At 58.4% G+C, this 19,966-nt stretch overlaps 2 protein-coding genes and 1 non-coding gene across 3 annotated transcripts; 1 reads left to right on the top strand and 2 right to left on the bottom strand.

Moving 5' to 3' along the window:
* Nucleotides 1–1,679: 1,679 nt before the first annotated feature.
* On the bottom strand, nt 1,680–12,236 carry PLEKHG2 (pleckstrin homology and RhoGEF domain containing G2). Its single transcript, XM_060000397.1, has 19 exons — nt 12,227–12,236; nt 11,438–11,561; nt 10,366–10,637; nt 10,187–10,287; nt 9,214–9,280; nt 9,048–9,094; nt 8,658–8,808; nt 8,199–8,336; nt 7,806–8,006; nt 7,270–7,362; nt 7,094–7,180; nt 6,474–6,507; nt 6,281–6,382; nt 6,135–6,182; nt 6,019–6,057; nt 5,836–5,852; nt 5,474–5,650; nt 4,441–5,365; nt 1,680–4,358 (listed from the first exon to the last, which is right to left on the bottom strand). Exons 2-19 carry the CDS (start codon nt 11,538–11,540, stop codon nt 2,788–2,790), a joined length of 4,173 nt encoding a protein of 1,390 aa, XP_059856380.1. The 5' UTR covers nt 11,541–11,561; nt 12,227–12,236; the 3' UTR covers nt 1,680–2,787.
* Nucleotides 12,237–13,416: 1,180 nt separating this feature from the next.
* TRNAI-UAU (transfer RNA isoleucine (anticodon UAU)) lies at nt 13,417–13,509 on the top strand. The gene is given in 2 exon segments: nt 13,417–13,454; nt 13,474–13,509. It is a non-coding gene; the product is annotated as a tRNA-Ile (tRNA).
* Nucleotides 13,510–16,485: 2,976 nt separating this feature from the next.
* ZFP36 (ZFP36 ring finger protein) lies at nt 16,486–19,074 on the bottom strand. Its single transcript, XM_059998936.1, has 2 exons — nt 18,941–19,074; nt 16,486–18,128 (listed from the first exon to the last, which is right to left on the bottom strand). The coding sequence occupies exons 1-2, from the start codon at nt 18,962–18,964 to the stop codon at nt 17,175–17,177; spliced, it is 978 nt and encodes a 325-aa protein (XP_059854919.1). The 5' UTR covers nt 18,965–19,074; the 3' UTR covers nt 16,486–17,174.
* Between the last annotated feature and the right edge of the window lie 892 nt (nt 19,075–19,966).

The raw sequence follows: 19,966 nt of genomic DNA on the forward strand, positions 1-19,966 counted from the left end.
TGCCAGGCTAAGTGTTTACAACATCCCTGTGAGGTTGGCGACAGGCAGGTGTCTTCGTGTTAGCTGGTGAGAAAGTTAGCCTAGTGGCTAAATAACTTACCAAGTTTTGCACTGGAGCTGGAGTTAACTCGGGTTAACTGGGTTTGGCTGGCATTAACCTAAACATCCCAAGGAGGGCAGCAGTGTCCCAAAGAAGGCAGTGGACAGCTGCCCTTTCCCTTTTCAAGCCTGTCTTAATTGCAGCTCTAAAGACAGTTTACAAAAGGCAGGCTGTAGTAGACCAGCAAGAAAGGTATTCCTGAGGAGGCGTTGGAGCTGGGGTTATGAAGCAGAGGTAGGAGTCGGGCAGGCAGGAGGAATGGAATTCAGGGGCAGGGAGTAGGAGGGCCCGAGGCAGGCCTAGTGCCCAGGGTTTTCGCACGGGGTCCGGAGACCCCCTTACTGAGACTCTTAGCCCCCTCCCAGAGGCACAGCTGGGACGCATCTGGAGTGGCTGAGGGGGCTTGCCTCTCCTTCCTCACTCCAAGCCTTGGAGTAGATGGCCTCCTTCCTCCCTGCTGCCTCCTCAAATACCAGGAATTCCGGCACCGCTGGGAGCCCAGGCCAGGCTGGGAACTTTCTTTCAGCTGGGAATGTGCAGCCGGGGGCGGAAGAGGGGAGGGCCAGCCTCAGCCCTGACCTTTGTCGGGAGGCTGCAGCGGAGCAGGTCCAGGCCAAGAAGCCGACTCAGCCTAGGCTCTGGTGTATGGCATGGTAACCACTCAATAACTGAATAGAAGCCAGCAGCTGACGCTTACTGAGCCAGGACTTACTCAGTTTACCCAGCTAATGACCAATTACCTAGGGCCTTTGGAGCACCAGGCTGCAAGCCCCTTGTGGGCAAGGAATTATTCCCTGTTGTGCCCCCAGTGACAAGAACAGCGCCTGACACACTCAAGTAAAAGTGCCGACGGGCTTGGCAGTGTGGATGAGTCCCAGCTTTGCTCCTTCCCACTTGTTTGGGCAAGTCCCTTATCCTCTATGTGCCTCAGTTTCCTCATCTCTAAAGGGGGGGGTAAGAATCATCCTCACTTGCCTTTTAGGGATGTTGTGAGGACTCAGAGTGAACGAGTTCAAATAAAGTGACTAATGCCTGTGGTATGCAGTTAGTACTCAATAACAGCATTTTTTGTTGTTGCCGTTAATTGATTGTTAAAACCAGACTCTTAGGCTCCTGCCTTGGAGGTTCTCATTCCATGGGTTGGGACTAGATCCTGGGGCATCTGATTTGAACACTGCCTCGGTGAGTCAGGCTTAAATACATTTGGGAAGTAAGGATACGCTTACTGAAACTTTCCGATGATCCTGCGAGGCAGGTATTGCTGTCCTCATTGTGCAGATGAGGAAACCGAGGCTCGGAGGGAAGTTAACACACCAAGTACTAGAAAAGCTGGGACTTCAACTCAGCCATGATGCTGCGGTGTCGCAGAGAATTCCAGGGAAGACTAAACAGATGATGCACTAAAGCACAAGAGGTTAAGTGTTCAATAAAAGCAGCTAATATGACCAAAGAAACTGCTTAAATTGTGCTTCTCACTGGGCATACTACTGCTGGGAGGAGGACAGAACGATCTTAATATAAAAGCCTTTGTCCCTAAGACCTGAATTACTTTGGGGTGTGGGGGCATATTGAGGCACTGTAGAGGTCCCCAACTAGAGAGAGGGAGTAAAGAGATCTGATAGAAGAATTCGATGGGTGGGTACGAGAACTGGAATACTTAGGAGGGTGGAGAATGGTTGCCAAGAGAAATAAGGCAGATGTGGGACCCTTCTGCCAGAACCCCAAACCTGATCCATTTTGGCATTAGCGGGGAACTTGTCTCCGAAATTTTGTAGTACCAAGACCCAGAAGAATCCAATTAAGGAGGGATGGATGTAAAGAGATTAAAATGGTTGGATGGATGGTGGCAGAGATGGTTAAATGGACGGTTGGCTCGATGGATTAGGAGATGGTTGAGTGATGAGATGTACGAATGAATGGACATAGATGGGAATATGGAGGGACAAATGGATGAATGGAGAGAGTTGGTTGGAGAAGATGGACACGTGGGATAATAGATGAGTGGATTGACGGAGGAACGGGTGCTAGATGGGGGGGTGGGGTAGGATGATGGATGAATAGGGTAGAGAAAGTTGAATAAAGCAAGACATGGGTGGGATGATGGATTGGAAGACGGATGGACAGAGGGAGATGACGGAGAGATAGCTGGGTGGATAGAATTGGCTAAGTAGATGAGAGGAATAGATGATGGTGGGACACATCAACTGGATAAACTGCTAAGGGAATGAATTTTGAGGGATCTGCTTGGGAGAAAGCTTCTTAACTTGGCCTTCCTAGGTAGGCATCAAGCAGTTCATAAACCCTCTAGAATCACACACCAAACTGTAATGGGTCCAGTCTTCAGTAATTCTCAAAGGAGTTTGAGATTCCCCAAATTTTCAGAACGACTGATTTGTGCTGTATCAGACCTTCCCATTCATTGTCGTCTTCTGTCATCCCCCACGGCCCCCAGAATGGGAAAGATACATAATTTCATAATATTAACAAAATATTAATGACATCCCCTTCCCCATCCCTGTTGGGTTAATCCAGGTTAAGTAATAAGGCCCATGTGCCAAAGACGCCAGGTGTTGGAAAGCTGTGGCAATTTTTAGACCTGTGTTCAGCGTCTGGACTTCCGGGTGAATTCTGAGGGTCTGTGGCATCTGGCTGAAGTCTCTGCTTTTCAAGAAGCGCGACATCCTGGCTCACATGTGGAAAGGGGCGTCGGGAGCCCCCTGGGCTCTGCGAAGGCCCACTGATTCCTGGGGGGTTGCCAAGAGAGCAGGGTGGTTCAACCTGACCTGGGCCTTGGCTGGCTGTAGCCGCCCGCCACCCCCGACGTGGATGTTGACCGTGGTGGCGTAGCTGAGCCTCCTGGCTGGGGGCGCTGGGGGTTGAGGCTGGGGTGGCGGTGAAGGTGCCCGTGACGTGGGGGCGGAGGAGGGCCAAGGGCCCCGGGAGGCCGGGGGAGCCTCTCCTCCAGGCCCTTGCCGCCGCGCCAGGCTCTGGCTGATGTATGAGGCTGCCAGGTATCTTGACAGGGCAGCTGCGTTGGAGCCCAGGAGCTGCCGGGTTGTGAGTGGGGGACTGTGGGGTGGGCTCAAGTCTGACGACTCTGACCTGGCAACGTGAGAGACCGCGTGGCCTCCTTGTTTAGACAAAACCACCGTGGTCTGGACTCGGGTGGGTAACAGGCCCTGAATGTCCCGAGGGCCCCCTTGCTCAGGCAAAGGTGGGGCAGCTGGAACATGGTCGTTGGTGAGGCTCTTCTGCTCCAACAAAGGTGTCAGTTTCTGACCCTGGAGGTCTGTGAGGCTTTGCTCCTCAAGCAGAGGCGCAGCAGCTGGACCCTGGATGTCCGGGAGGCCTCCCTGCTGGGGCAAAGGTGGGAGGGCTTGGACCTGGGTGTCCGTGAGGCCTTGTGGCTGCGGGGAAGGTACGGCAGCTGGAACCTGAAAGTGTGGGAGGTCCCGGGGCAAGGACGGCAGAGTGTTGGCTGGGGTCTGATGGTCTAGGTGGCCTCCATGTGCAGGCAAAGGTGAGGTACCCGGAACCTGAATGTCAGGGAGGTCGTGTTGCAAGGGCACTGGGGTGTCAGCTGGGATCTGAGGGTCTAGGCTGCTTCTGTGTATAAGCAAAGGATCGACGGCTTGGCCACAGGCAGTGGCTGGGGACTGAACAGCCCTAGAATCTCCTTGCTTAGTTAACGGGGTGTTGGTTGAGCTCTGGCTGTCCAGGTGGCCTTCTCGCTTGGGCGTAGGAGTGGCGGCTAAAGCCATGACATCAGAGCAACTTCCCCGCTTAGGCAAAGCTGGGGTGATTGGAACTTGGATGTCCACGTGGCATCCTTGCTCAGGAAAAGAGGTGGTAGATGGAACCGGTATATCCACGTGGCCTCTATGCTCCGGCAAAGGAGTGGCAGCTGGAACTCGGATTTCCGGGTGGCCTCCTTGATCCGGCAAAGTTGTAATAGCTGGCATCTGGCCGTTGGGGGGGTCTTCCTGCTTGGGCAAAGGTGTGGTGGCTGGAATCCGGATATTCCAGAGGCCTCCTTGCTCAGGCAGAGGGGTAGCAGCTGGAACCTGGATGCCCAGATGGTGTTGCTCAGGCAAACTTGAAACATTTAGACGCTGGCCGTCCAGGCAGCCTCGCTGCTTAGTCACAGCTGTGGCAGCTTGAACCTGGGCAGCAGGGCTTAGGGGGACAGATTCCTGGGCGCAGGTCAGCGAGAAGGCCAGCTCACATACGAGCACATGTCCAAAGGCAGGCAGGGGCCCTGTATGCAAAGCAAGGTGGAGAGAGTTAGGATGGATGCCCCCACATGGGCTGCGTCTGCCAACCACATACCTGGACCTCACCTGGCTCAGCCTGCTCACGGGGCAGGCAGGGCAACAGCTGCGGCTGGGCCAGAGCCCGTGGCCGGCGGCGGGGGGCGTTGGCTGATGCCCGGGTCTCAGCCCGCTGCATCTGCTGGATCCGCTCGCTGTAAAGCCGGGCCAACTCTCGCACTCGGGACGCTGACCTCTCCGAAGTTGGGGCTCCTGCCTTCCCGCTTCCGCTGCCTCCACTTAGATCTGAATCCTCCAGGATCAGCAGCGGCTCTGGGAAACCTGGCCGGGCCGGCTGCCCCTGCTCCAGTGCCCGCCAGGCACTCCGGATTTCTGAGCAAGGGCGGAACTCCAGCTCATCTGGGAATTCCTGACCTTGGGTGACATCCCGGGGCTGGAAAGCTGGGTATGATACTCCTTCACCCTCCTCTTGGCCTGCCCTGCTTTCTGAGGAGGGCTCTCCCAGTTTTCCAGAACTGCTTCCAGGGAAGAGCTCTCTCCTGGTGGCTAGAGCCTCATCCGGCTCCTGCAGAGGTCCCTGGAGCCAGGAGTCACAGGGGAGGGTGGGAGCGTTGGAGAGACTAGGAATGTCGGGGACACTGGGTATGGCTGGAAGGCAGGGCATTTCAAAAACACTGGAAATGTCAGAGAGACTGGGAAGGCGGGGCATTTGGGGAATTTCAGAAAGGCTGGGAATTTCAGGGAGGTTGGGTACATCAGGACTTTTGGAAAGGCTGGGAATGTCAGGAATTTCAGCCGCAATGGAACTTTCAAGCCCCTCTAGGACGTGGAGTGGGGAAGGGCCCCGTTCATCCGTATCCAGCTCTTCTTCCTCCTCCTCTTCTGAAGAGTCCCGGCTGGGCAGGGCTTGGAATGCGAGGGTGTCACTGTCGCCTGGCACCTGGGAATCTCCGGGGAACTTGGGAATGTCATGGGGGGGTGGCTGTAGTGGGCACTGAGGAAGAAGCCCAAGGTATCAGGGTGGGTTGGCCCCCCTGACCCCCAGGCTGTGCCTGCCCAGGCCCAGAGCCCCAAGGACACCGTGAGGGGATGCCCGACTCACCCCTGGATCCCGGAGGCCTCTTTGGTTTAGCAGCTCCAGGATTTCTTCAGTGATTGAGGTCCCAGAGGGGTCCAGCGTGGGGGGCCCAGTGTCCTCCAGGTCCTCAGGGGGTTCAGAAGCTGGAACTGGTGGCAGAGGCTCTAAGGGCGGGTAGAGCTCCCCCTCACTGCCAGTGTGCTGTGAGGAAGGAAAGGAAGGAGGGCAGGAGTCCAGGGCCCCATCCCCCTCCTCCCTGAGACAGAGGAATCCAGTCCCCAGCCCCCTTCTTCTTCAGACCCAGCACTTTGGAACCCAAGCTCCCTCCTCCCTCAGACCCAGGAGTCCAGGACCCAAAACAAACCCTGTCCCAGGATGTTTCTCACCTTGAGTCTAGGCTTAGCTGGGGATGAAGACATGAGAAAGAGAAAAGAGTGAGATGTAAGAACAAGTGTTATTCCTTGTCATTGATGAGCTGCCCCTATCACCCCTCCCTCACGAACTCTGGGCATCCCCGGGAACAGACAGACAGACAGGGACGGAGCAGGCCGGGGTGGGTGGTCCCTCACCGTTCTGTGGAAACATGACGTAAGGGTCCTTCAGGGGCTCTGGAGGGAGGACACAGTGATGTCAGGGGCCAGGTCCCACCTGATGCCTAGTTCACTTTTAGGTGAAGGGTACTCACCAGACTGTCTGCGGCCACGGCGGGTAGTGGCGGGTCCTGGAGATGGAGCTATGGGAGAGGCGGATCAGAACCTTGTTAGGAGCCCAGCTCCAGGCTTCTGGGGGAGGAGTGGAGGGAGAGGGAACTCAGGGTTCCATCTCTTTTACCTGTGTTCCTTCGTCCAGGGGTGAAACTTCTAGCATCTCGAGGTCGGGGAGACCCAAGTGGAGGTGTCAGGGGCTCTGGGATAGACTTACTTTTAGGAGCACCTGCTGGGAGAGATTTGGGGCTAACACTTTACTTTTTCTTAGAAGTGATTCCTCTACTGCCACATCCTCCCAACACAGGGCCCCAACTCACAGTGCAGGCTGTTTTCAAGGAGAACTTGTTTTGCCTGAAAGAGACAAGGATGAGGGATGAGGGGGCTGGTCCCTGAGCACCCCAGTCACGGTCCTATTAAAGGGTGCTGCTGGGCTTCCCTGGTGGCGCAGTGGTTGAGAGTCCGCCTGCCGATGTAGGCAACACGGGTTCATGCCCCGGTCCGGGAAGATCCCACATGCCGCGGAGCAGCTGGGCCCGTGAGCCATGGCCGCTGAGCCTGCGCGTCTGGAGCCTGTGCTCCGCAACGGGAGAGGCCACGACAGTGAGAGGCCCGCGTACCGCAAAAAAAAAAAAAAAGGGTGCTACTACATGTCAGGTGCCTTACACGACTGATAATGACTAATCCTCACCGCAACCCTATGAGGTTGATGCTATCATTCCTCCAGATGAGGAAACTGAAGCCAGAGAGGTTAAATTACTTGCCTAAAGTCACAAAGCAGGGATGTGATGGAGCTGGGATTGAAACCCCGGCAACGTAACGCTGCAATTTAACTACCATGTTCTAAGACGGCACCCCCTGCAGTCAGGGTTTTTCGGTGTTACTGGGGGAGGGGAGTCTCCAGCACCCTGAGGACCCCCCGCGGTGGCAGGAGCTGTACCTTGGCAGGGATGGAGGCGGGGTGATTCTCAAAGAAGAGGCGCTGGAGACAGTGAATCCACAGCCTCTTCTCTTCTTGGTTCTTGGCCTGGGGGCAGGGTGGGGTGGAATGGGGAGCCAGGGGTGAGGTCTAGGGACTGGGGGATCCCTGCCCGCCCAGCCCCACCCTCTGCTCACCTGGAGCAGGTGTCTGTGCTTGGGAATGGTCAGATCAGACACCTTGAACCCTAGAGGGTCTCGAGGGCTCTCAGTCACACTCAGGTTGCAACACTGGATGAGGGGCAGAGAGGGGAGGCAAGTTCAGAGGCCTCAGACTCATCCATGTGCCCCTCGTGTGTATCTGGGTCCCTACCCCCTAGAAAGATGTCCCCTTTCCCCCTGTCAACCCTCCCCACCAGGCTGGGCTCAGCTCTCCCTCACCAGCCCTCCCCGCCTCATCTGGATCAAGAAGACATGCCTGCCCATGAAGATGCTTGTCTGGTGGGCAAATCCAGGTCCTCCCCCTACAGGCCTGCACCACCCGTGCATCCCACTGGCCTCACCTCTCCTTATTAAACCCTGCCCCCCCACCTCGGACTCAAGAAAACATGGCCCTTTTAAGCTGGGTTGTCCCTCCTTGCGGATCCTGCCCCCAGCTTTTAGGTCTACAGGTATGCGTGTATAGAACATACCTGGCAGGTAACATTCTGGCCCTGCCCCATCCCTGAACTCACGAAGATGTGGCCCTTGTATGTGTATTCTGGTCCCCGGCGCTTGGCCACGAGCAGCATCCGTGAGAACAGAAAGAGCAGCCGTTCACCCCCTCGAAGTCGGGGGCCGCCCCCTCCACCACCTCGGAATGCGCCCTCCAGCACCAGCTCGCCAAAAGCACTGAGCTCCGGACCGGTCCAGCCACCCAGCCGCCGCTGCACCTCCTGCCGGGACCACGCCGGGTGCAGCGGGCACAGGAACACACCGGTGGGCGGTGTACGCATACCAACACAGGGGGGTTAGCAATCAGACTGCGCTGTCCCAGCCCACCCTCCAACGCACGGACCGAACCCCGCAAAGGCCATCACGCCCGCTGCCCCCCATGCCGCCGGTCCCAGCCCTCTCCCAGGGGTCACCTGGAGGCGCGCAGCGTGCTCCTGCTTGCGTTTCATGTCATTGATGTACCAGGCGACCGCTGTCATGGACACGATAGCCTCCTCCACCAACTCGCGGCCCCCGGCGTCTGGGCCCTCCACCCAGTGCTTGCCTAGCTCCTGGAGGGCAGCCACCAGGCACCCAGGGAGTGGAAGAGGAACAGAGGAAGAAAGAATGACAAGGATAAGAGAGAGAGACAAATAAAGGCAGGGGCAGAGGCGGAGAGAGACAAACAGGCAAAGACACGAAGTGAAATCAGCTGGCGCCAGCCCCCACTGCCAGCAAGACCCTGCCCCAAGCACCGGCCCAGTTTCTAGGGACCGGATGCCTCCCCAGGCCTTGCCCAACTCGTCCAGGGTCCAATCTCCAGATGTTCACCAGGTGGCCAATGGACAGGACCTTGCCCCTCCCCAAGCAGCCCCCCAGGGGCCACAGCTGACCTGCAGCAGCAGATGGTACTTGAGGATGCGCTGAACAGGCTTCAGCAGGAAGCTCTGCAGGGGCAGTGAGTGGTGGAGCTGGGCCTGGCGCTCCTGCAGCCACAGGGCTGCTGGCGGAGACACTGACAGCTCCCGGAGCAGGGCCAGGGAGCTGGGGGCACAGCACAGGTCAGGGAGACTTGCAGCTACAGTGGGCAAGGCCGGGAGGGGTCAGGGAGTGGCCAGGGTTTTGGAATTCTCAGGGGCCCACCCGGGTCGGGGTGGGTTAGGGAGAGGGTAGACGCTGTCACGGTATGGCAGGAGCTGGATGGGTCCGGGTGGAGGGAGCTTGGCTGGCACATCAGCTCGTGGGCACAGCCTGGGGCCCCGCAGGGGCTCCTTGGCCCTCACCTCGGGTAGTTCATGCAGTACAACGTGTAGATGTCAAAATCCTCGCTCTGTGGGCAGCAAGGGCGTCAGGGAGACCTCAGTTCCCGACTCCCCATGACCCCCCCGCAACGCCTAGCCCAGGCCTGCTCCCCCCTTACCCAGGCCCCAGCCCAGGCCCTCGCCTCACCCTCTGCACGAAGCACTCGGCGATGCCCCCGGCACTGCTGCTGCCCTCCAGGTCCTCCAGGAGCTCGCTGTGGAGGGGAGAGGAAGGGTGAGGGGGCGCCCTGCCCCCCATGGGAGGACTCCAGGAGACTGGGGCCCTGGTGGCTGCCAGGATCTCTCAAGGGATGTCATGTCCATACGAAGGGTCCTCTGATCGCGACATGGGGGACTGCAACCTGCTCAGACCTTGTCCTTGGTTACCATTACATTCCTCGGCCCGAGGTCTTGTCACAGCTGGCATGAGCCTGGGGCATCTCATGGCACAACCCAGGGAGAGGGGTGTCAGGACGCTCAGCGCTGTGATATCTTAAGATCCCACTGTGACCCCGAGACCCTGTCGTGACTCACGAACCTCCTGCAGTAACTTTAAGTGTAATTAGGGAATTCCCTGGTGGTCCAGTGGTTAGGACTCCGCGCTTTCGCTGCTGGGTCTGGGTTCAATCCCTGGTTGGGGAACTAAGATCCCACAAGCCAAGCAGTGCGGCCAAAAAATAATAATAATAAGTGTAATTAGGTGTCATCAAGACACTCGGTGTCATGCTCCTTGGACTGAGTGGCCAACCATTCTGGTTTGTCTGGGACTGAGGGGTTTCCCAGGATGAGCCGGTCACACAAATGCTCACACTGTCATGATCCGCAGGCCCCACACAAGCCTTGGATTCATCACGATCCCAGACCTGACATAGCGATAGCCCCATCTCGCTGCCTGGACCCATCCCGATATTTGGACCTCAGCTGGGCCCTCAGGCTCCCAACCACCTCACTCCTCCACCTCTCTGGATCCTCACTCCCCATCATGACCCCTGCCCAACGTCATGACGCCCCGTGTTCCAGACTGGACAGGGCACTGTGGGGTGCCAAGGTTGGGGTTAGAACACAGCCTGCCTCCCCGACCCCCCGAGGCAGCGCTGCTGCCCATCCCACCCGTCCCTGACCTGCTGAACTCGTAGATGTCCTCAATGTTGGCAAACAGCGTGCCCACCTGCTCCGCGCTCAGCCCCAGAACCCCGCCGTCCAGCAGAGGGCCCAAGTAGTCCTGTGGGAATGACTGGGGTTACAGGGGTGGAGGGGCTGGCCTGGGTCCCCACTGCACTTGGGTGCCTACCCGCCTCACCTCCACGATGCTGCGGAGGTCCCGGACATAGGCCCGCTCCGTCTCCACGATCTCACGGGCCACACGCTCCAGCCTCGAGGGTTTCGCCGAAGCTGGGGTCCCCACGGGCGACAGATGCAGGCGGATGGGGGGCCCCGGAAGGGGCTCTGGCCTGGAGGCCAAGCAGGCTGGGGTGGGCCCCGGAGCCGGGTCCCCCTCTGAGCCCACTGTGCTCAGGGATGTGGAGCTCCCAGAACCTCGGGGGGAGGCCATGGCGGGGGTTGCAGGGGCTGCTGGGGGTGTGGAAGAGGCGATCAGGGGGTCTCCCCAACTGAGTAAGTGCGCTTAGCCCCCACGCTCACCCACCCCTGCTCAACAGCTCTCCCATGGGCTCCCTGCTCCCCTCACTGTGCCCTGTCCTCTCCCTTCAGGGTCCTCTCTGGACTGCTTGTCTCCATTCCTTAAATCCACCTCCATGTGTCATCCTGGGAGAACTTTATTAATTGGCCTGACTCCGTCACTCCCATGAGTATAACCCCATTCCTGCCCTCAGGGTAAAGTCCAGATTCCTCAGATCCACAGGGGCCTGTGCAAGGTGGCCATTAGAGACCTTTCCAGTCTGCTCTCGTCCCGACACACCACTTCTTACCCTCTGGACTCCAGTCACACTCAGCTTCTTTCAGTTACTCAAATAAGCAGCCTCTTCTCACCTCTGTGCCCCCGCACATACTGCTCCCTCTGTGCAGAACACTCTTCCTTGCCTCGCTCAACTCATTCCTCCTCATCTTTCAATTCTCAGTTTAGATGTCCCCTCCTCCAGGAAGCCTCCCTGGACCTCCCAGATTAAGTTCTCACAGTCCCCGGGGCTTTCCTCATCCCAGCCCTGACCACTCTATGCTGGGCTTCCCCTCTGGACTATCATGGTATGGGGATGGGTCCATCTCCCGGACCAGACCTGAAGCTCTGTGCATGCAGGGCTGGGGCTGTCTTGGTCAGCCTGTGTTGCCAGCACTGGGTCAGCCCCAGAGCGTTGCAGTGTCTTTCATGAAAGAATGAATGCCCATCAGGCTCCACCCCTCCCTCACAGGCTCACCTGTCTGAGTCTCACACACAGCCGCACAGTCACACACTTCACCTCTGCGGCCGAGGCTAGGGCTGGGTTTGGACAGGCCCAGTCCACGGGCTCCTTCGGGCATGGCTGAGTGGCTCAGCGGCTTCTGCAGAAAGACCCCCTTCCTGGATATCAGGACCCCATAAGCCTCCCTGCCCCCCACGCTCAGAGGCTGGGGGCTGAGAATGAACAGTGTGGTCTAAATCCTGGGAGGGGGCCCTGGGAGTAACTACTGGGGGAGACAGAGGCAAAGTGATAGAAAGAGGGGAGCAAGGAGAGATAACACTGAGAAAAAGATGGAAAGGGTGAGACAAAAGAGTAAAGCGAGCGAAAGAGTCGTCCTAGCTGTGAGTCTGCCGTGTCTGGGGCCGGAGGCTCAGGGATCCTGGGAACGTTTGGGCTCCGGCTGGAGCCGAGGGCGAGGGGCAGGGCTGGGAAAAAGCCGTGGGCGGGAGGCCGCGGGGTCCCAGGGGAGGGCGGAGGAGGCTGGGGGACCGGATGCCAGGGTCCTGCAGACGGCTCCCTCCCCCGCGGAGAGCTGCGAGTTGGGGCGCTGGCCCTGAGTTCTCGACCCCCTCCAGCCAGTCCCTCCGTGATCCACTCACTGTTCCCACCGCCGCAGCTCCCCTGCAGCGCCTCCCCACACCCCTCTAGCCCCCAACTCCCGCCAGCTCCTCCGCTCGCCCCCCGCCGGCACGCCCCCTCATTGTTCAGCGGCAGCGGCGCCGCCCCCTCCCCCAACCCGTCGGGGCCCCTCGCCTCCCCCCTCACCTCCCGGGGAGTCTCCAGCCCCGAACCGAGGCAGCCCAGTTCCTATTCGACCCTAGCACGGTCCCCGGGGAGGCGCAGAGCCGGGACTCCTGGGTCTCTCTGCAAGTCAGGGGTTTGAACTTCGGGCTCTCAGGATCCGTGAACCAGAATCCGGGGTCTCTCGGAGGATGGGGTGCAGTGGTCCAAATTTCTTTGGTCCTCTAAATGGAAGATGCTGGGGGCGTCGACTCTTGAGTCTCAGATGGGGGTGCTGGGAACCCAAATTCCTGAGTCTTCTAGATGGGGCCGTGGGGTGGGGGGGCCGGATTCCTGAGTTCCCCTAACTCTAAGAGCAGGGATTAAACCAACTCCAGGAGGGAGCGCAGGGAGCCCCAAATTCCAGGGTCCTCTTGAAGTAGTTGGCGCTTCAACCCCAAACGGGCTGGATGGGGCGCTAGGAGTCCGTATCCCAAGTTCCTCAAACCCGGGGAGTCCTGGGCTCAGCTTTCTGGGAAACTCTGGAGGGAATCTCCGGTCTGGGATCCTAAATTCTTGGAAACCGGGTGCAGGAAGCTCGGCCTCCAGGGTCGCGCAGCGCTGATGTCCCGGACTCCCAGCTCCTCCAGGAGGGGGCGCTGGGCACCTGGATATCTGGGGTCCTCTAGCCTGGACGCTGGGGCCTGGGCTTCGGGGTCCCTCAGGACGCGGTGCAGTTTCGGGAGGCTGGAGTCTGCGACTGTGGACCCCTCAGGCTCCGGGATGGGTGGCGCCGGCTCTGGCGGCGGCGGCGCCACATACATCTGTGGCTGGAGAGCCCGGTCCCAGCAGTGGGGCTGGGGGGCGGTCGCCTGGGGCTTCCCCTCCCCCCAGCCGCCCGGGCTCATATCCTGTTCCCGCCCGCAGGGGGGAGGGGCCGCCTTCCGGCCGGCCAGCCAACGAAGGGTTAAGACCCCTCCTCTCTGGTTTCTGAATATTCATGAGAAGGCGAGTCCCAGGCAGGCTACACCCCCACATTCCAAAAGCCTCGCGGACTTTTCCCTTTTACAGCAAGAGCCTTCCAGGCGTGAGAATCCGGAACTGGTAACGCACTTTCTCCTATTGGCCAATCCAAAGATTCCTATTTGTATATGCAAAGACGAGGCGGAGCAATCCATCAAGGTCACGTGGCCAGGAATGACTGAAAGACCCCGCGGCGCAAGGGTGCGGCCGGAGCTCCAGTGGCGCAATCGGTTAGCGCGCGGTACTTATATAACAGTGCGAGCGGAGCGATGCCGAGGTTGTGAGTTCGATCCTCACCTGGAGCACTTTTAGTCTTCTCTTACCGGTTTTTGTCAATTTATGCATGTTATTAATCAACCCGAACATCTATATCACTTAAAAGAATAAACGTTTCGGTCTCCTGAATTTTTAAGCTGGGAGGAATCCTGGGACTCTGGTGACGATCTGTTAGGGAGTGTTTTCTGTTGTGGGGAGATGCCGTTTTCCTCTTGGTCACCAGGGGGTGGTATTGCCTCTTAGATGCCTGGTAATTTGAGTCTGCAAATCAGTAGGAGATGTGTCAGGCTGTGGGTCCTCAGCAAACTGCCTATGTGATACTGTCTCCTTCTCCATCTTTTTGTCTTGGATTCCCGCCCCCCCACCGTCCCCCAGTTTTATTGAAATGTAATCGCCGTATAACATTGTGTTAGTCCAAGGTGTACAAAATAATAATTTTAGATACGTATAAATTGTAAAATAATTACCACAATGTTTAATTAACATCATTACTTCACACAGTCACTATTTTGTGTGTGTGTGTGTCTTGGAGTTTTCTCTCTTTCTCTCCCCATTTCTGAATCGATTTATTTTTTTTTTCAACAAATTCTGAAGCTTGTGACCACTATGTGACTGGTTCCTGGGTTTAGGGTTTAGGTGTGAGTGATACAGCAGTGAACAAGACAAAGTCAGAGTCCCTGCCCCTGAGGATCTGACATTCTAGTGGGGGAGGAAGATTGCTATAAACATAAGATCTAAGTACATTTGATGTGTTAGGTGGTGATAAACATCTTGGAAAAAATACAGAAAGGTAGGGAGGATGGGGGTTGCAATAATAGTAGTCAGGGACCATCTCACTGAAGAAACATTTGAGCAGAGACCTGAAGAAGGGGAGTAAGCTGTTGGGATACCTGGGGGAGTATTCCAGGCAGAGGGAACAGGAAGTGCAAAGTCCCTGTGGCTGAAGTATGGCAAATGCACTGTTTGGAAGCCAGAGTGACTAGAGCAAGAGTAATCAAAGATGAGAGCCAGGCTGTGTAGGCTGGTGAGGACTTAAGACTTTGACTTTTATGTGATCTGACTCAGGTGTCATGACAGCTTCCCTCTGGTTGCCTAGTGGGGGAGTGGGGAAGAGACTGAGGGTAGGGGCCTGGGCCAGGAGACCAGGAAGGGGCTGCTATGATGGTTCAGGTGGGAGATGATGCCCGATAGAACCAGGGTGGGGGCCAGAGGAGGAAGCAGGAGGGTGGATTGTAATATCTCTTTAGAAGGTGAATCAGACGGGACTGACGTTGAATTGGGGTGTGGGGGTTGAGGAAAGAGTCAAAAGGAATGACTCTCAGGTGTTTGGCACTGGTAGCTGGTGTTAGGTGCCATTTTTGCAAGTGAGGATTTGTTAGTTCGTTTGTTTTCAAGGGGCAGAGAATCTGTTTTTCGCAAAGGGAAGGACCAGAGATGTGTTACTTCTTGTTCTTTCAGTGCCTGTGAATGTCTGCGTGGCTTGCTCTTCCTCTCCAACGTCTTTGGGTTTCTGGGTTTCTCTCTCTCTCTCTTTCCCAAACCTCCTCTCCAAGTATGGGGACCTGAGCCCTTTCCCAAAACGGGGCGCGGGGGCGTGGGTGCTTCGTGGAAGAGGAGATCAAAGGTCAGGGCCTGCCAGTGGGCGAGGGGAGAGGGCCAAGGAGGGCTGAGAGGTCAAGGAGGCATGAGGAGGGGAGGGGAAGAGGAGAACACTCGATGGAGGGAATGGGGTGAAGAGAAATGGGGTGAGGAGGGAGGTGGAACAGAGGGGATGAAGAGTGTGGGCAGGGAAGGAATGGGTGGAGAGAGAAGGAAAGGAGGCCAGAAGGGGGAGGAGGAGGGGAATTGGAAGGAAAGAGAGGAGGGGATAGAGGACGGGGAATGGGCGGCTGGAAGGTAAGGATATTAAAAAGGGGAAGGGGAGAGGAGTGGTGGGGGAGGGGAAGAGCTGGGGAGGGTGGGGGAAGAAGGGGAGGGGAAGGTCGGCGCAGGAGGGTCTGGGCAGGAGGAACTGAGAGGGAGGAGAAGGGGTGAGGTAGGGAGAGGAGAGGGAAGTGAGGGGCGGGGGGAAGAGGGGTAGGAGGCCGCGACGGAAGGGGGCGGGGCGCAGGCACTGACGCGAGGCGGCTTCCTGGCGCTGGGCTCCTCCGCCCCAGTGTGGTTCTCGCCGCCTCTTGCCTTGTATGGTCCGAGGACGCTGCTCTCCCGGGGGCCCCGCCCCGTCCCGGCGCGGCCGCGACCCCCACCCCGCCTGGGGCGCGAGACCACGAGTTTCCAAGGCTCAGAAATGTCGAGATCTCGCAATCCCGAACTTCTCGAATCCCGACAGGCCAAGATTCTGGAATTCCGAAGGTCTAGGAGCCCGGAAAGCCAGAGGCTACAGTTCTGCGATTCCTAAACGTCTGGGACACCCAGGGTCTAGAAGTCGCCGAGACCAAGTCTGAGATTCCCCAGTGTTGACATTCTAGAATCCTGAAGGCTTTCAAGCTGCCTCCGCCGAGATGCCGAAAGCCTGAGTCCCCCACACTCTCCGATCCTGGAAGGCCGGGCGGTGGGACCCCAGGACGCCCCGGCTTCCGGGACGACCCCTCCCCCACCCGCCGCGCCGGCCTCCTTCGCTTGCCCTGGGCTCGTGCCCCGGCACATTCCGTCCTCCCCACTCCGCCCCGCCCTCCTCCCTCGGCCCCATGGGGACGGAAACATCCCGTCCCCGCCCGCGCCCGGCCGAGAGCTGGGTCAAGGATCCCGGCGGGACGGGAGCGCCTCCCACGCCCCGGGAACTGGCTCTCCAGGTTCCTACCCGGTGATCTCACCTGGCCCCGCCCTCTCAGGTGAATGGCCGGGCCAGGTGACGTCACTTCCTGCCAGGTAAGCGCCGCTGGCAGCTCGGCTCCGGGGAGGTTTGGAGGAGCTATCGGCTGATTCCATCCCGCTTCTAAAAAAGGCCACACCGTCCTCCCCTCCCATCTTACTACCTCTAGACCGCAGAAGAGCCAGGATTCCAGTTTACACACAGATTTCTTTTATTTAAAAATTCCAAAAAAAATAAAATTTTAACAATATATATTACTTCATATATTATAGTATACTTATAACAATAATTAGTCCATCGTTTCCAATATTACAAAAAAGAGGAAGAAAAATACAAGGGAAGCAGACGACCCAATATATATAAATACTATAAAATCTATTAGAATAAATAAAGTCGTCATAAATAAAAGGCCCAAAGGCGTGGGTGGGTGGGTGGGAGAGCAGGGGGTTGGCAACGGCTTTGGCTGCTTGTTTTTGGAGGGAAATTTGAGCACCAGGATTCCCCTTCAGGGGAGGGTCCAGTCACCATCAGACACCGGAACCTCAGGATCTAGAAAAAATTGGAAGGGGCAGCGGGGGCTTATTATTCACAGCATTGGGCGGGGGAGAGGTGAAAGAGGCCTCACTACCTCCAATTTGCTACATTTTTTTAAGACCCCAGAAAACACTCCTTCCCCCAACAGCATGAACAGCTTGCACACCGGGGACCTGCCCCAGCGTTGGGTCAGGGGAGTGAGTTAATGCACTTTGGAAGGTGGGGTGAAGCTACTTGATTTAAGAGTCCCTCAGTTCCCCCGCAGCCTTGGGACCCCTTGTGGAACCCCCAGCATAAGAGAACTGGCCCCCCTTAAGATCCAGCTAATCTGCACTAGGCAGTCACTTGTCACTCCGAAACGGAGATACGATTGAAGATGGGGAGTCTCCTGGGGGCTGCAGATGGTTGGGGTGGCCCAAAAACCCCGGCCTCGAAGACAGGCGAGTCAGATCCCCCCAGGCTGCTGCCGCTGCTGGCATATTCGTCAGGATCAGATCCCAGGGAGTGCGCAGAGGGGCTCCGAGCCAAGCCACCCAAGGGCCCCCAGACGCTGCTGGGGGTGGCCCTTCGGCAGGAAGGACAACAGGCTGGGGTGGGGTCCCTTCGGGCCACCGGGGTCCCTGGGGCAGCAGAGAAGGCAGAGGGTGAAAGTGGAAGGTCCCCGGGTGGTGGTGGTGGGGAGCTGGAGGGTGAGAAGGAACACGAGGACAGGGAAAGGGCTGCTAGGCCTGCTGGTGGTGGCGAGGTTCGGCGGCCTGAGGGCAGGCCTGAGAAGCTGATGCTCTGGCGCAGCACGTGGGGGTGGCCGGAGGCACCCAGGTCCTCGCTGGGGTTGTGGATGAAGTGGCAGCGCGAGCCGTAGGGGCAGCGGCCCTGGAGGTAGAACTTGTGGCACAGTTCCGTCTTGTACTTGGGGTGGCGACTGGCCTGGCGCAGCTCACCCAGGCCGTGGGCAAACTGGCACTTGGCCCCATAGCGGCAGCGCCCGCTTTCTGAGAAGGTCCGACATAGCTCGGTCTTGTAGCGGGAGGAGGTGGTGGGGGTCGCAGTAGGCGAGGTGGGTGAGGGCGACAGCTCAGGGCCTGGACGGGGAGCCAGGGGCGCGAAGCCTGGGGGAGGGGGCACCCAGCCGCAGCTGCGACCCTCCACCAGGCTGGTGGAGCGGCCAGGCAGGCGGGCAGCCACCCCAGACGAGCTGGAGTCGGGTGAGCCGAGGCTCCAGAGTCCCGAGGAGGCCCAGGCCGAGCTGGACTCAGTCTCTCCGTGGTCGGAAGGCAGGTCAGGGCTCAGCAACTGGAGGGTCTGTGGGAACAGGGATCGGTCAAGACACCGAAAATGCAGGGTGACGCCCCGCCCCAGCTGCAGGGCACCTAAGAGCTTGCCAGTCCGGTTTGTGGGCTCCCAGACTGAGCCCCACCCGTCCGCAGAAAACAAACATGGGTTCCGGATCGCAAGGATCCCGATTTGGAGGTTCTGAGTTTATTCGCGATTGAAACTTATCCCGAGGGACCCAGGAATCCCGGCTCCCCCGGCTGGATCAGAGGGGCTCTAAAGTCAGGACACACCGCTGTCCTCCAATTTTCAGCCTCTGGGCCTCTAGGGATCTGAGGTTCTCCAGTTTCACAAGTGGAGGAGCGGGCAAAGTTAACCCAGGAGTCCGGATCTCTTCGGTTTTAGAGTTGCCAGAGTCTTCTGGGTCAGGGAGTGAAGAGACAGAAGTCGGCTCCCCCTCACCCTGAGACTCCAACCCAAGAAACGCCTCCGCGCAAAACCGCACCCTCAGCAACTACCAGGGGTAAGCCAGGTGTGGGGTCATTTCCGCCTGCAGACAGCCCCCGTCTGAGAAAAGTTCTCCAGCTTTCCATCTCCGAGGGCCACCCCACCCGTGTTTGGACCGAGACCAGAAAGTCACGGGCTCCATTTTCACCTCCAGAGCATCACACTGGTCTGAGACGGGAGGCAGGGACCCCGGGCCGAAGTGTGAAGCACTAAGGAGTTCCAGTTTGAGAAAGGAGCCAGGGGTCCCGGGCGGGAGTTTGTGGCGCTAGAGAGCCCTGGTTTGAGAAGGGAGTCAGGCATTGCGGACCTCGGGGTGCCGATCAGCGGGGGCTCACCTCGTAGATGGCGGTGAGATCCATGGCGGCGCAGATGGCCGAAGGCTGAGGTACAGGCCGAAAGTGGGAGCGCTGAAGTCAGGCTGCGGTGGGGTGGAAGAGCCGCCGCTTTTATCCAGCCAGAGGGGGGCGGGGCCTTGAGGAGTTGGCCCGGGCGGGCGGGGCCAGGAGGGGCGCTTCCCGGACGCGCGCCCCCGGCTCAGCCCGCCCAGCCCTGGACCGGACCCCATCCGCCCGGCTCCCGGCCGGGACTCGCCTGAGGGGGGCCTGCGGGCGGTCGCAACACCGCGGGGAGTGCGTGGGGTGGGGGGTGTCGGCCCAGTTTTCAAAGGCTGGAGACTGAGGCGCGGAGAAGGGAACTGGCACGGAGGTGGGGGCAGGGCTCCTGGGGGAATTGACAAGGGCAGAGGCTGAGAGGGCGTGCGATCGAGAGACTGACCGACAGGGGCGGGGAGAGACGCACGGAGAGCAAGAGACAGAAATGGAGAGACCAAAGAGAAAAACACAGGGACGCACACAGAGGGAGGGAGTTGCGCACACAGGGAGACATGCAGAGAGAGAGACAGGGTAAGGAGAGGAGGCGAGGTGGGGAGGCACAGATTGAAAAGACAAGATATAGTCGGTCCCAGAGAGACAAATTCAGAGCGGGAAGCGGGAGGGAGGGAGAGTCACATAAAGAAACAGAGAAAAAGGGAGAAAACTGGGAGAAACAAGCATCCACAGACAGAAATCCGCAGGAGCAAAACGGAGAGAGGAGACCCACGGGCCTGGTGGAGAATTCTCTTCTGAGACCTGCCGGCCTGGCACGGTCTCGCTCTCAAACAGCCCAGATCCGGAGACCTGGACCGCCCTCCCCGCCCCCACTCACGGGGGTTGGGGGTGGGTGTGGTTCTGGACACCTGGTGAGGCTGGAAAGAGCCTCCTTTCCCAATTTCCCAATTCCTCTGTGTCTTCTCACCCTCACGCAGATAATGCCACTTCTGATCGCTTCCTCTGGGCTAGGCACTGTTGCATGGAAGTGCTGTA

The sequence above is a fragment of the Delphinus delphis genome, chromosome 20 (genome assembly GCF_949987515.2).
Source record: "Delphinus delphis chromosome 20, mDelDel1.2, whole genome shotgun sequence".
Lineage (NCBI taxonomy): Eukaryota > Metazoa > Chordata > Mammalia > Artiodactyla > Delphinidae > Delphinus > Delphinus delphis.

Bases quoted from the DNA above. Each gene is read 5' to 3' on its own strand.
- ZFP36 (XM_059998936.1), bottom strand. From the start codon at position 18,964: ATGGATCTCACCGCCATCTACGAG. The intron at 18,129-18,940 runs GTGAGCCCCCGC...CTGTTCCCACAG, and splicing joins ATCTCACCGCCATCTACGAG to ACCCTCCAGTTGCTGAGCCC.
- PLEKHG2 (XM_060000397.1), bottom strand. From the start codon at position 11,540: ATGCCCGAAGGAGCCCGTGGACTGGGCCTGTCCAAACCCAGCCCTAGC. The intron at 10,638-11,437 runs GTGAGCCTGTGA...CCACACCCCCAG, and splicing joins TGTGTGTGAGACTCAGACAG to CAGCCCCTGCAACCCCCGCC. The intron at 9,095-9,213 runs GTGAGGCGAGGG...TGCTGCCCACAG, and splicing joins CCGAGTGCTTCGTGCAGAGG to AGCGAGGATTTTGACATCTA.